Here is a 14,976-nt window from a genome sequence, read left to right as displayed (position 1 = left end):
AGAGAGAAAGAGGCTCCCAAGTGGTGCAGCCGGGAAGGGTTTCCTCTCTACACCCACACATAAACAGCTAGCAAGTGCTTGTAGTGCCAGTTGCAGTTTGACAAAATATTCACACCATTTTAGGAGAAAGGAAATTTACTGAGATAATTGCACACTATCATAGTACTATATGCATTTCTGTGTAACATTTGACCTCTGTCACCATCAAAGTAGATATGTTGTCAATAAACTCAGGGGTTATGGATTTAAAAAATATATAGATCAATACTTTGTTTACTATTGTATAGCAGTATCAAAGTCCCTTGAAGAATATACTGATTTCTGATCTTACTGATGAGAAAGGACATCTACTCCGAGGTAAAGTTCACTTATTTTTTGTGCATTCTGTTGATAGAAAAACTTAACATTTTAAGACAAAATTATTATATTCTTGAATGGATCAGACCATTCTGGATGATAGATGCACCACATAACCATAAGTATGTGGACACCTGCTCGTTGAACATCTCATTCCAAAATCATGGGCCTTAATAGAGCAATTGGCCAAGTCGCAACATAGGCTAACATCTTGTGTGAGTGGCTACAACAAGCTTTCACCTGTATTGCTAATATCATATTCACATTTTAGTTTTCCACGTGTGTTTTTTGATTTACTTATAACTCATATGTATTCCGACCATAGGCAGTGGCACAACTCCATTCAAATGCTGACCATGAGCCAGTGACTGCATGCTTTAACAAACTGAAGAATTTCCTCCATCACAAAAGGGGAAATACATGCCTATTTATCAAATAAAAATACATGGATTTAAATGTTGGAGGTAGGCAATCATTTATTGGAGTTTGTTATGAAACTGTTCTTTGATATCCTTGTTAGTTTGTGCATTGGGCCACCAGATGGCGACAATGTATTTTGAACAAACATCCCACTAGAGGGTGCAAATATTTTGCCAAATTTATCGCATACATTTTTTTTTATAGTGGCATGAATGTTGTCTTACTTTATATAGAATAATATACAATATCAGAATGACAGTTTAAACTGGTCAGTGTGGAAATATGAGGGTTCATTCCAAACTGCAAAGCCACCCTGATGGAATGCATCACATAGATCTACCTTTCTATGACGGGTGCACCACTACAAATAAATAACACACACACACTCACGCACGCACACGCACACGCACACACACACACACACACACACACACACACACACACACACACACGCACGCACGCACACACGCACACGCACGCACGCACGCACGCACACACACACACACACACACACACACACACACACACACACACACACACACACACACACACACACACACACACACACACACACACACACACACACACACGCGGAGAGAGACAGAGAGAGATAGAGAGCGAGTCAGGCAATCTGAATGTAAATATCAGTGGTAGCTTTTAAATATGAAAGCATCTCAGGTATCTGCAGAGTAGATCGATTTTTTTGCACAACAGTTTTGAGTTTTCAATAACATAGATCCTATACAATGCACCGAACTCATGAAGTGGCCTGTCTTTTATGGTCAGCCTTTATGCATTCAATGTTAGCAGCCATTAAAATGTGATTAGGCCTATTCAATGTACTGCCACATACAGTGGTTTTACAGTCAGGTTGGCCTACTCGTGTACTGCTCATAGGTACCTCCCATTCCATCACCTAATCTGCCCACCCACAAGTCTCCGATTGGTCCAAATACGGAAAGGTCTACGTGAAGCGAAAGTTCATTTGCTGACGATTATGTCAATTTTATCGCCAACTTGTACTCTATGCAAATCGCTTACTAGAGTACATGCGGAACAGACAGTGGGAGAATAGCGGGCACGGGAAGGAAGAGAGGAAAGGGGGGTGTACAGCAATTTTAGCCCTCCATCAGCGGCACAATTTATACTGTTTTAAATATAACTGTACAACTACCAATTTATTCATAAGAAGAAGTGAAAGCCGCCAAAATGGCACAGCCAGACAACCAAAGCAAGAGATTCTTTGAGAGTCTGTCGGGAGCAGGGAAATCCATCGCAGTGCTGACTAGCGGAGGGGATGCTCAAGGTACTGTGACAGATGACAGCGCAAGAGATTGTATGCTATGACATTGTATCAGTGGAGAGGCCCGCAGAGGGCGGAAAGCACCAATTTGAACAGAAAAGAAACACATTGTTACATCGTATATTGAATCAACTAGCCTTGACACCATGTTTCAATAAAAATAGCAATTCTTTGAAGTAATGTTACAGTAGCAGATATCACAGGCGCATTTAGCATTTCGGTGGTTAGCTAGCTCCGATTACCCACATATGGAGCATTTTCTCACCACTAGGCTAGCTGCAGGCTCCCGTCAAGGTGAAACACAAATGCCGACATAGCCAAATAGCTCGACGTCTATTCGATTATCAGGTCAATCATCTGATTTGTATTGATTTTCCACAACATTAACATAAACGATGACACCGGGTCGAAGTGTGGAGAGAGGAGAGGTGATTTAATTTTTCGAATTCTTGCCACTGCATTGCGGAGTTTCGTTCTGTTCGTGTGATCACGTATTGTAGCATTTGTCCTTTAATAATACTGGTATGCTTCATAGTAATATGCCACATTATAACATCGGGTTGATAAAGGAATTAGTGAGGATGAATGTTCACGACGACTCCTCCCAACCAGGAAGTCACAAAAAACGATAGTGTTCATGCTGCTATCTTCATCATTTTGAAATGTAATACATATCTATCTCTGAAAAGCAGACGTTCACTATTATGGTTATTATGAACGAGAATGTAATTGAAATAAGTTATGGGACTGCTATAAGCTTCAGGGATGCCCTAGCCCTTGTGTTGCCTACGTGAGGACCTGCAGGCAGCGTCAGAGGAATCCCATTGTCGTATGCTGCCTACTGTCACTTTATGAATGTGACTTGTGCCTTAGTCAAAATAGGGCCATACCAGCTGTACTGTAATTATTTCAGCAAGTGTACATGCTTTTCAAAAGAGGAATAAGCAGTGGGAATCAGCTCAAACGACTTGTTTGAATCATAGAGAAAGCAGAACCACTTTCAAGATTTCTGCAGTAGGCCTTTCCTCAAAATATAACTTTATTACTATAGGTCTACTGCAGCAATATTGACTTATGAGCCATGGTTGGAAGCCTATCTATATTCCACATGGTCCATCACATTGCACTGCGGTATCTATTTGAAATGCACTTGCCCACACACCCCTACAATGATGACAAAATGCCCTTACCCACTGCAGGATACAATATGATGGTCATCACTGTAAAAATTGTCCCTGTTAATGTACAGCATTATATTGGCGGCAGAGTTGCCAGTTAAATACTGTAGTTTTGCTCCACAGCAGGGTTGCTGTAAAATGTTTTACAATGAGAAAAAATTGTTTTCTACAATACAGCACTATCTATACAGTATATACCAAATATGTATGAACCACTTCCACTTCTAGAAACCTTAACGACTTTCAAAACAGACCAAGGACTTGGCAAATACTCAACCATTCAAGGTTTGAGACTTGCTGCCACTCCAATCTGCCCCCTTTACACATTTAATTGTTGGGGCACTACTACCACATATCAGTGACATTGGTAGCCTCTTAAAAGGCATGCCTCAAAATATGTCAATAAGTCAGAAACAATACCATGCACTCACTAGTGGTCAAAAGGTTTTTGGCACTCCAAAACTATGGTACGGTACTGTATTCTGTGGGGTGGAATTACAGTACCATTTGAAATACAGTACTTCTTTAAAGGAATCTACTGTTAAACCAATGTGTAATTGGGATTTACAGTATGATTTACAAAGTATGCCTAAAATCACAAAGTATGCCTAAAATCACCCAGAGTGCATGGTATTTACAGTAATTTACTGTAAATAATTAATATGGTATGTTGCTGTTTTATTGTATAATACTGTAAAAACAACATGTTTTAATAGTGTAGATAGAAAAAATGATTCGCTGGTGTCACGATCGCCGTATGGAGTAGACCAAGGCGCAGCGTAAGATGAATACATACTTAATGAAGACGAAGAACACTTTACAAACTATACAAAACAACAAACCGAACGTGAAGCTATAATAATACTAGTGCAGACACAGGCAACTAGACAGACAATAACCCACGAAATTCCCAAAGAATATGGTTCCAAATCAGAGACAATGATAAACACCTGTCTCTAATTGAGAACCAATCTAGGCAACCATAGACTTATATAAACACCTAGATGGTAAACAACCCCATAAACCTACAAAACCACTAGACAGTACAAAAAACACATACATCACCCATGTCACACCCTGACCTAACCAAAACAATAAAGAAAACGGAGAATACTCAGGTCAGGGCGTGACAGTACCCCCCCCCCACACAGGTGCGGACTCCAGCCGCAAAACCTAATCTAAAGGGGAGGGTCCGGGTGGGCCTTTTTCACGGCGGCGGCTCAGGTGCAGGACTTGGATCCTCACAGCGGGCCCCGGACTGAAGATCATCGTAGAGGGCGTCACTGAACTAAGGAGCGGCTCTGGCCACTCCCGACAGGAGGGAGATTCCAGCATCGCCGGCGTGACGGGCGTCATCGGCAGATCCTGGTTGGCTGACGGCTCTGGCGGCTCCTGGCCAGCTGAAGGCTCTGGCGGATCCGGACTGGACGGAGACTCTGGCAGATACGGACTGGATGGAGACTCTGGCGTATCCGGACTGGTAGGTTCCGGACTGCGACCCGTCATGGTAGGTTCCGGTCTGCGGCCCGTCCTAGGAGGTTCCGGTCTGTTGACTGTCGCCGGACGCTCCGGACTGGGTACTGTCGCCGGACGCTCTGGACTGGGTACTCTCGCCGGACGCTCCGGACTGGGTACTCTCGCCGGACGCTCCGGACTGGGTACTGTCGCCGGACGCTCCGGACTGGGTACTGTCGCCGGACGCTCAGGATTGGGTACTGTCGCCAGACGCTCTGGACCGGGTACTGTCGCCAGACGCTCTGGACTGGGTACTGTCGCCAGACGCTCTGGACTGGGTACAGTCGCCAGACGCTCTGGACTGGGTACTGTCGCCGGACGCTCAGGACTGGCGACGCGCACTGTAGGCCTGGTGCGTGGTGCCGTCACTGGTGGTACTGGGCCGAGGACATACACCTCAGTGTGAGGAGCAGGAACAGGGAGTACTGGACTGCCGAGGCACACTATAGGTCTGGTGCGTGGTGTCGGCACTGGTGGTACCGGGCTGGAGACACGCACTTCAGGGCGAGTGCGGGGAGCAGGCACAGCACGTACTGGGCTGTGGAGGCGTACTGGAGGTCTGGAGTGTAAAGCTGACACAGCCCGCCCTGGCTGGATGCTCATTCTAGCCCGGCCAATGCGAGGAGCTGGCATATAGCGCACCGGGCTAGAAATGCGCACTGGAGAGACCGTGCGCATCTCTGCATAACACGGTGCCTGACCAGTTACACGCTCCCCACGGTAAGAACAAGGAGTTGGCTCAGGTCTCCTACCTGACTTAGCCAATCTCCTCGTTTGCCACCCCCAAGAATTATTCTTGGGGCTGCCTCTCGGGCTTCCGTGCTAGCCGTGTACCCTTATGTCGTCGCCGTTCCTCCATTCTCCTGTATCCCTCCTCGCACTGTTCCAAAGAATCCCATGCAGGCTCTGGCACTCTCCCTGGATCGATCGACCAACTCTCAATCTCCTCCCAGGTTGTTACCTATTCGTAATTCTCCCGGGTCCAGCTCTCCATTAAGCGCTGTTCCTCCCAATCACACTGCTTGGTCCTTTTAAGGTGGGTTATTCTGTCATGTTTGTCGTAGTGAGAAGACCAAGGTGAAAGATGAATACATACTTTTAATGAAGACGAAGAACACTTAACTATACAAAACAACAAACCGAACGTGACGCTATAATAATACTCGTGCAGACACAGGCAACTAGACATAGACAGTAACCCACGAAATACCCAAAGAAGATGGCTGCCTAAATATGGTGCCCAATCAGAGACAACGATAAACACCTGCCTCTAATTGAGAACCAATCTAGGCAACCATAGACATATATAAACACCTAGATGGTAAACAAACCCATAAACCTACAAAACCCCTAGACAGTACAAAAAACACATACATCACCCATATCACACCCTGACCTAACCAAAACAATAAAGAGAACAAAGAATACTCAGGTCAGGGTGTGACAGCTGGTAATATGGGTAATATCTTCTTAGGGAACTGGTCTGTCTGCCCAATATAAAGGATCAAAACTGTCAGAGGAATAAAATAGGAAAGTATACCAGTTTCATTTGAGGACCAGGATGGACAACTGCCATACAGATTGCAAAATAGTTGGGAAGAGTTTTTTGATGTACCGATTCCATGGTACAGGGTGTGTGAGTTTATATTTTTAAAAACAACGCAAGATTCAAGACTAAAATTATTATATAGAATCCTTGACACCAACAAAATGTTGAATATTTGGGGCATAAAATCATTGAAGCTCTGCAGATTTTGTTGTGAGGATACAGAATCAATAGACCATTTATTTTGGTATTGCCCTCAGGTAGCCTGTTTCTGGTCTCAGGTTCAGGAATGGCTGAAAATGCATAGCATTGATCTAAAATTGACCCTAGAAATAGTACTGTTAGGAGATCTAGAGAGACCGGGTCAGTCAATTACTAATTTACATTTACATTTAAGTCATTTAGCAGACGCTCTTATCCAGAGCGACTTACAACTACTCTTATTTAAAGTATTTTTCTTCAACTCACAATCTGTGGATTCTATTCGATTAGATAGATTGAAATTGTACATTAAACATCACTGCATAGTTGAGAGATATGTGTGGCGTAGAAACCCAAAGTGGGTGGCCAGCAGAGATAGATGGGATGGGCTGAGGGAAGCTGAGGGTTGGTTTGTGGAATTGGAGACAAGTGGGAGAGGAGTTGCTGTGTGGGAGATAGAATGATGGTCAAAGATGAATGTTTTTTTTTTTTTAAAGGTCAAAATAAAACATAATAAAAAGTACATTTGAATGACACTGATGCAACTAATGCCAGTTTGCCTGAGGCTGATGCCGTGTAGGTGTTTGTACACATGCATATACACACTCTCATTCAAATAAACACATACAAGAACACACACATACATGTAATAGTGCCAGACATGCACACAAACCTATACAGTTGGCATTGCTGTTATTATTTTACTTGTTAGGGCCGTGGTTCCGAGGTGGGAACATAAATCAGCGGAAATTTCAAGTGCGCCACGTATAGTTTTTGATAAAACTCAAACTTTCATTAAAATGCACATACAATGTACTGAATTAAAGCTACACTCGTTGTGAATCTATCCACCAAGTCAGATTTGTAAAATGCTTTTCGGCGAAAGCATGAGAAGCTATTATCTGATAGCATGTATCCCCCAAAATACTTCAACGTCACCTAACGACAGATTTTGCGATAGCCGGGGGCTACTCAAAATGCAGAAATAAAATATAAAACATTCATTACCTTTGACGAGCTTCTTTCTTGGCACTCCTAGATGTCCCAAAAACATAATTTTGGGTCTTTTTTTGATTAAATCGGTACATATATAGCCTAGATATCGATCTATGAACACTGTGTGAACAACGGAAAAAAATAGCGTTTTAGAACATAACGTCATTTTTTTAAATGAAAAAAGTCGACGATAAACTTTCACAAAACACTTCGAAATACTTTTGTAATGCAACTTTAGGTATTAGTACACGTTAATACGTGATACAATTTATCACGAGGCGATGTCAATTCTATAGGTGTCATTCATGAAATACTGACCGAAGAAATCTCAACCAAAACATCCGGTCGGAGACCAGAGGGAATCGGTTCCCTTGATTCGGTTTGACCAAGAAACAAAGCCTAGGCAAATGACAAGACTCTAGACAACGTGTGGAAGCTGTAGGTAATTGCAAGCTCAGCCCCATTAAATGTGGTTCACCTTTATCAATGGGTTCAAGTCGCGCATGGATATATATTTCCATTTTCAGTGATCAGATTTTCCTGCACTTTTCGATGAAACGCACGTTCTGTTATAGTCACAGCCGTGATTTAACCAGTTTTAGAAACGTCTGAGTGTTTTCTATCCACACATACTAATCATATGCATATACTATATTCCTGGCATGAATAGCAGGGCGCTGAAATGTTGCGCGATTTTTAACAAAAAGCTGCGAAAAGCTGCTTGAATTCTCAACTTCCCTAAAAAAAAGTCAAAATAAAACATAATAAAAAGTACATTTGAATGACACTGATGCAACTAATGCCAGTTTGCCTGAGGCTGATGCCGTGTAGGTGTTTGTACACATGCATATACACACTCTCATTCAAATAAACACATACAAGAACACACACATACATGTAATAGTGCCAGACATGCACACAAACCTATACAGTTGGCATTGCTGTTATTATTTTAGTTGTCATTGATGTCCTTTGTTTAAAATGTATTATTTTGTTTGATTATTTTTTTGTATTGTTGTTTACTGTTTTCTTCTGTCTTTTCCTTTTTTCTCTTTAGTTCATTGTCTTGGTTGTTGGTGCATTGGGGGGTTATTGGGGATGGGGAATGGAATTAATTATATTTTTTATTTTTCTTCTTGGGGGCCTGTGGGAGGGGTCTTGAATGGTTGAGGGACAGCATTTGGGGAACTGTGGAGGGGGGGGATCTTGGAGGGTTCGGGTTCACATTTTTAGGCCTGGTGGTAGATTGGTCAACGTGCCATTGAGCAGGGCATTGACCATGGATAGTTTTGTGTGTCGCTCTGAATGGGAGTCTGTTGGTCTGTTGATGTAGTTGTTGAGCTGCTTCACTGCAAGTATATTGTATGTTTCAAATATTCAATAAAAAAATATATAGAATAAAAAATATATTTTTTTAACTGTTTGGGCAAGAAACAAGCCATTTGCTCTGTATAAATGGTGCAAACCTAACAGTCACGATTCTGCGCTTTTATTCACGGTGGCTACTGTACCCAGAGGCTACGGTAGAGCGAAGCCTAATCATTACAATTGTTATCAGCGTGATTATTTTTTTCTTCATTTTTTTGTCGTTGTTGCTAATAATCTGAGCTTTATGCGTCTCTCCCGGCTGCATTAGGTTTGTGCCTGAAACGGAACATTTGAATCTACATTAGGCATACTGTAAAGAAATACTGAAATTCTGTTATTTATTCCAATTAATATCAGACATTTGAGTATTTTACCCATAATGAATTTTACTGTGCATTCTACAGTGTTTTAATATTGAAAAGTCTTACAGTGCAGTCAAGATGCCTTTGACTCAGCCAGGAATGGCCAGGATTACACTGATCGATCCCCTGTGGGAGGCTTTATAATGCCAAGGCAATGTTGTCTGCCTCACTGAGCTGCAGGGTTCACTGTAGCTGCAGGCCTTACTGCTCAGCCTCTGTTAGGCCCCAAACATAAGTCTTGGGCCTCAGAAAGTACAACTACTGTAGTACTCATCTGGAGGATCAGAGAGCATTCAGGCCGACTGAAATCAACAACAAGAATGTCAGCTTCAGAAAGAAGTCGCACTGGGCACAGATGCCAGTTGATTTAAATTCGGTTGAGTTGTCAACTAAATGTGAAATCAACAAAACATTTCAAAATATCATTGGAGTTAGATTAAATGTTGGGAGAAAAAAAGAAAACAGTCCCTTACATTGATTACTTTTTGCAAATCCGTTTTGGACGTTGATTCAACGTCATCACCTTACATTTTTGTCGTTGTTGAAATGACATGGGCACAACGTTGATTCAACCTGTTTGTGCCCAGTGGGATGAGTCCGTCAGACTTATAGCTTACAATACCCATATGTTCTCTCTGGCTCTGCCGCACTCATAATCAGATCGTTTACAAGAGGTAATACGAATATAATGATGCCATTCATATTCATGTAGTTACGCCAACAGAACAGCGATGATCACTTGACTTGTAAAGTGGCATCTGATGATCCCTTTACCATGATTATGGATGAAGAACTATGGATTTGTCATTATGTAATAGCTTTTATAACACACTCAATGTAGGCTCGGTCCTACGAGGTTCATTTAGAGAAGCCTGTACCAGTTCTTATTATTCTTTTCTCCCCTGCTTGCTTGCTTTCTTTCTTTCTTTCATATCCTCCTGATGGTCAATCTCAGAAGTGTGTTGCTTAGTAACAGCTTAGCCTAGCAACTATTACACTGTGAAACCAAACGTTTATCAGATCGTTTATAAACGCCTTGGCCTCGTCAGCCAAGTTCCACGGATCTGCCTGGTCTAAAGCACACGAATCATTATTCCTACTGTCTAAGAAGCTACAGTTGGTTAACCTGACATTAGAATTGTAGGCACAGAACCACCATCTTTACAATTCTCCCCAAGGCAACTGAACATGGCAGTGGGAGACTGGGAGTCCTGCAGTGGAAGCGGACTGCACAGTGTTGGTATTTTTTTGGAAGCGAGGCTCTTTCTTATGGTGATAAAAGATTCAGACTTCGGCCTGAAAGGGGGCATGACATTACATGTTGAGCTATTCAGCACAGGACTCATGTGCTTTGGCCATATGTTCTCTTGTTGATTTAATTAGACTATGTAGGACCCATCGCTACAGGAGTCTTAAGCAGTATTCAAATGTTATTATTTGAAAAATGCCTTTATTCAAGTGAAGTTTTCTGTTGGCCAGGAATGAATGCTGCTGTCCGGGCAGTCGTTCGAATGGGAATCTATGTGGGAGCCAAAGTTTACTTCATTCGCGAGGTGAGTCTAGACACTCTGTACACACAGCACTACTTTACAAACAATAAAAATCCTTCCTTACCCAAGGATACGTCAACAGGTGGGACTATCCGGGCGAAGCAAGACAAGGAGCACTCTGTATTTATCTGGAGTTTTATTCCCGGGACAAAACACTTTGTAAACACCTTACTGAGCTGAGTATGTTCCTACCATCCAGGGTGGTTTTGTATGTAGACAAATATAGGATGACTGATCAACATTTGGAATCTTCTCAAAATCAGCCGATTAGAGGCTACCACCCAACATTTGACCAGCTCTTGCATCCATCATGTGGAAGCTGAATTACAAACACAAGGATACATGCCTACAGTAGGCTACAGTGCATGGCAATGTTTGTGTTACATATTCTAACATCTGGATGGGACCAGACCATCTATTTCACATATAGCCTACACGCTGACAAATGGGCCGGGTTTCGATTACGCCTCTGATCTTATGATGATGCATATGTTGAATGAATTATGACATGTTAAGCCTCTATGCAGCTCACTTCCTGAGCAGGCCAGGGCCTAAAATGCCTGCTCATTCTGTCATTTGTGTCCATGGTGGCCTACACTTTTATATCAACGACTAAAGGCATTCGTCGACAGATCACATGTTGTTTCCCTTTCGGGTCTGCTCAGGTAATCTGTTTGGCTTCCGTGTCCGTTTAAACAGGACGTGAATGCCAAAGACCTGATACACAGTAGGACATATTTGTTTTATAGCTCTTTGGTTTAAATTGCGACCATTCTGGTTGCATAGGCTATGCTCCTATAAGCATTGGTAGTCTGTGCGGCCTGGAGTTTTTTCATTTGGTAGCACCAGTCCGCCTCGGAAGAATATTCACTCAGATAAACATTGAATGGCAAAATGATGTTTGTGCCATTTGGAGTAGCCTGAGCAAAGTTATTACATGTGTGTCGTTTCTTGTCCGTAGGCCTAAGCAAAGTTATTACATGTGTGTCGTTTCTTGTCCGTAGGCCTAAGCAAAGTTATTACATGTGTGTCGTTTCTTGTGTCCAAAGTTATTACAGGCCTAAGCAAAGTTATTACATGTGTATCGTTTCTTGTCAGTCGGCAAAGTTATTACATGTGTGTCGTTTCTTGTCAGTCGGCCTAAGCAAAGTTATTACATGTGTGTCGTTTCTTGTCAGTCGGCCTAAGCAAAGTTATTACATGTGTGTCGTTTCTTGTCAGTCGGCCTAAGCAAAGTTATTACATGTGTGTCGTTTCTTGTCAGTCGGCCTAAGCAAAGTTATTACATGTGTGTCGTTTCTTGTCAGTAGGCCTAAGCAAAGTTATTACATGTGTGTCGTTTCTTGTCCGTAGGCCTAAGCAAAGTTATTACATGTGTGTCGTTTCTTGTCCGTAGGCCTAAGCAAAGTTATTACATGTGTATCGTTTCTTGTCCGTAGGCCTAAGCAAAGTTATTACATGTGTGTCGTTTCTTGTCCGTAGGCCTAAGCAAAGTTATTACATGTGTGTCGTTTCTTGTCAGTCGGCCTAAGCAAAGTTATTACATGTGTGTCGTTTCTTGTCAGTCGGCCTAAGCAAAGTTATTACATGTGTGTCGTTTCTTGTCCGTAGGCCTAAGCAAAGTTATTACATGTGTGTCGTTTCTTGTCCGTAGGCCTAAGCAAAGTTATTACATGTGTGTCGTTTCTTGTCCGTAGGCCTAAGCAAAGTTATTACATGTGTGTCGTTTCTTGTCCGTAGGCCTAAGCAAAGTTATTACATGTGTATCGTTTCTTGTCAGTCGGCCTAAGAAAAGTTATTACATGTGTGTCTTTTCTTGTCCGTAGGCCTAAGCAAAGTTATTACATGTGTGTCGTTTCTTGTCCGTAGGCCTAAGCAAAGTTATTACATGTGTGTCGTTTCTTGTCAGTCGGCCTAAGCAAAGTTATTACATGTGTGTCGTTTCTTGTCAGTCGGCCTAAGCAAAGTTATTACATGTGTGTCGTTTCTTGTCAGTAGGCCTAAGCAAAGTTATTACATGTGTGTCGTTTCTTGTCCGTAGGCCTAAGCAAAGTTATTACATGTGTGTCGTTTCTTGTCCGTAGGCCTAAGCAAAGTTATTACATGTGTATCGTTTCTTGTCCGTAGGCCTAAGCAAAGTTATTACATGTGTGTCATTTCTTGTCCGTAGGCCTAAGCAAAGTTATTACATGTGTGTCGTTTCTTGTCAGTCGGCCTAAGCAAAGTTATTACATGTGTGTCGTTTCTTGTCAGTCGGCCTAAGCAAAGTTATTACATGTGTGTCGTTTCTTGTCCGTAGGCCTAAGCAAAGTTATTACATGTGTGTCGTTTCTTGTCCGTAGGCCTAAGCAAAGTTATTACATGTGTGTCATTTCTTGTCAGTCGGCCTAAGCAAAGTTATTACATGTGTGTCGTTTCTTGTCAGTCGGCCTAAGCAAAGTTATTACATGTGTATCGTTTCTTGTCATTAGGCCTAAGCAAAGTTATTACATGTGTATCGTTTCTTGTCATTAGGCCTAAGCAAAGTTATTACATGTGTATCGTTTCTTGTCATTAGGCCTAAGCAAAGTTATTACATGTGTATCGTTTCTTGTCATTAGGCCTAAGCAAAGTTATTACATGTGTATCGTTTCTTGTCATTAGGCCTAAGCAAAGTTATTACATGTGTATCGTTTCTTGTCAGTAGGCCTATGCTCTGGTTGTTGTTACATTTGTTGAATTATTTGATAAAGTTGGTGCATTGTATCATTTCAACTCACCTGTGAGGGTGAACAGGAAATTCAGCAACTCTTGTAGGACAGTATAAGTTCAAAGTCAAGTTGACAACTTGACAGTGGAAGTTTTACAGGTAAAAAAAATGAAGGAGGCTTTTATATATTTGAAAATGTCCTCCTATGGGTTCGGGGACCAATTAAAAAAGGTAATTCAAGCAAAACATGATGTGATTGCTAAATTAGTTCCAAAAATCGGACTTAACTTGAAATCACAAAACGCATTGCTACCCAAGGCTACCAATATTTTTTTTTTAGAGCACTGCTTAGTCTTGGACTTGGACATTTCGAATTTGATTCTGTGCAGGGGTAACACGTGACGATAATGATTGATATACAAGCTGCATGCCAGTCCAGATATTACAGATAGTGGGGGGTTGTTAAGCCTAGGAAGTGTGCGTGCCTGTGCGTGTGTGTGCGTGTGTACTTCGTGACATCTGTGTTGTCTCTACAGGGATATCAGGGTATGGTAGATGGTGGAGAAGAGAACATAAAGGAGGCATCATGGGAAAGTGTCTCCAGCATGTTACAAATGGTGAGTACTGTACCATCCATGTAGGACAGAAGTAGATGACCACACACTGAATCACAGTAGCCTATTTACAAAACCAGTAGACATAGACAGAGCTATAATTGATTGGTGTGAGTAGGCATCTTGCATCTGCGCTGTATTTTACATCCACTTCAATGTTTGTGTAATGCCACCATGCCAGGGTGGCACTGTCATTGGCAGTGCCCGGTGCAAGGAGTTCCGGTCCCACGAGGGGCGTCTGAAGGCAGCCCACAACCTGGTGCAGCGTGGCATCACCAACCTGTGTGTGATCGGAGGGGACGGCAGCCTGACTGGGGCCAACCTCTTCAGAGAGGAGTGGAGCGGACTGCTGGAGGAACTGGTCCAGCAGGGTGGGGAATGGGGCTGGTTTTGTTTCTACCGGGGACAGGAGAGGGGTTAGGGATCGAAGATTTGGAAAGATTGCAAGGTGGGGACTGGCACTTCAAGCGGGGACAGGAGAGAAGTACGAGAGAAAGGGATTGCAGAGAGAAAAGTGTACTGCAGAAGGGTTTGTTTGCTGCCGGGACAGACAGGAGCATGATGTAGGGGTCATTGAAAGAGAGCTTAGAGAAAGGTATGGGGCTGTAAAAGAGAGAGGTCATACTGACAGGGTGACATATTGACACTGAAAACAAGTGGAAATGTCAAGATTGGTATTGTGGTAAGCTGAACAGTCTTAAAAGTGTATTTGCAGATGAGGTAATCCATTGTGAGCTTGCTGCTAGAACAGGATAATAAATCCCCAAATGTTTTTCATCTGAAAGGATTTGTCCGGGAAGACAAAAACTCTGTCCTCTGACATGGTTTTTATTTGAGAATGAATTGGTCTTAGTTTCTCATTGTGTACCCGTGTTGG

General features: G+C 42.5%; 1 protein-coding gene across 6 annotated transcripts in view; it reads left to right on the top strand.

Annotated features, from left to right (window-relative positions):
- The first annotated feature begins 1,814 nt into the window (after positions 1-1,814).
- The window catches only part of pfkpa (phosphofructokinase, platelet a), a 31,040-nt gene continuing 17,878 nt past the window's right edge, over positions 1,815-14,976 (top strand). For all 6 annotated transcript variants that reach the window (XM_046292416.1, XM_046292418.1, XM_046292414.1 and 3 more), the window contains exons 1-4: positions 1,815-2,083; positions 10,726-10,799; positions 14,022-14,102; positions 14,281-14,470. In XM_046292416.1, the coding sequence (XP_046148372.1) occupies positions 1,987-2,083; positions 10,726-10,799; positions 14,022-14,102; positions 14,281-14,470 (442 nt within the window). In that variant the 5' untranslated portion in view covers positions 1,815-1,986. The remainder of the gene's footprint in view (positions 2,084-10,725; positions 10,800-14,021; positions 14,103-14,280; positions 14,471-14,976) is intronic.

The sequence above is a fragment of the Oncorhynchus gorbuscha genome, linkage group LG12 (genome assembly GCF_021184085.1).
Source record: "Oncorhynchus gorbuscha isolate QuinsamMale2020 ecotype Even-year linkage group LG12, OgorEven_v1.0, whole genome shotgun sequence".
Taxonomy (NCBI): domain Eukaryota; kingdom Metazoa; phylum Chordata; class Actinopteri; order Salmoniformes; family Salmonidae; genus Oncorhynchus; species Oncorhynchus gorbuscha.
The sequence above is the reverse complement of the archived record's forward strand: the minus strand, read 5'-3'. Positions and strand labels throughout refer to the sequence as shown.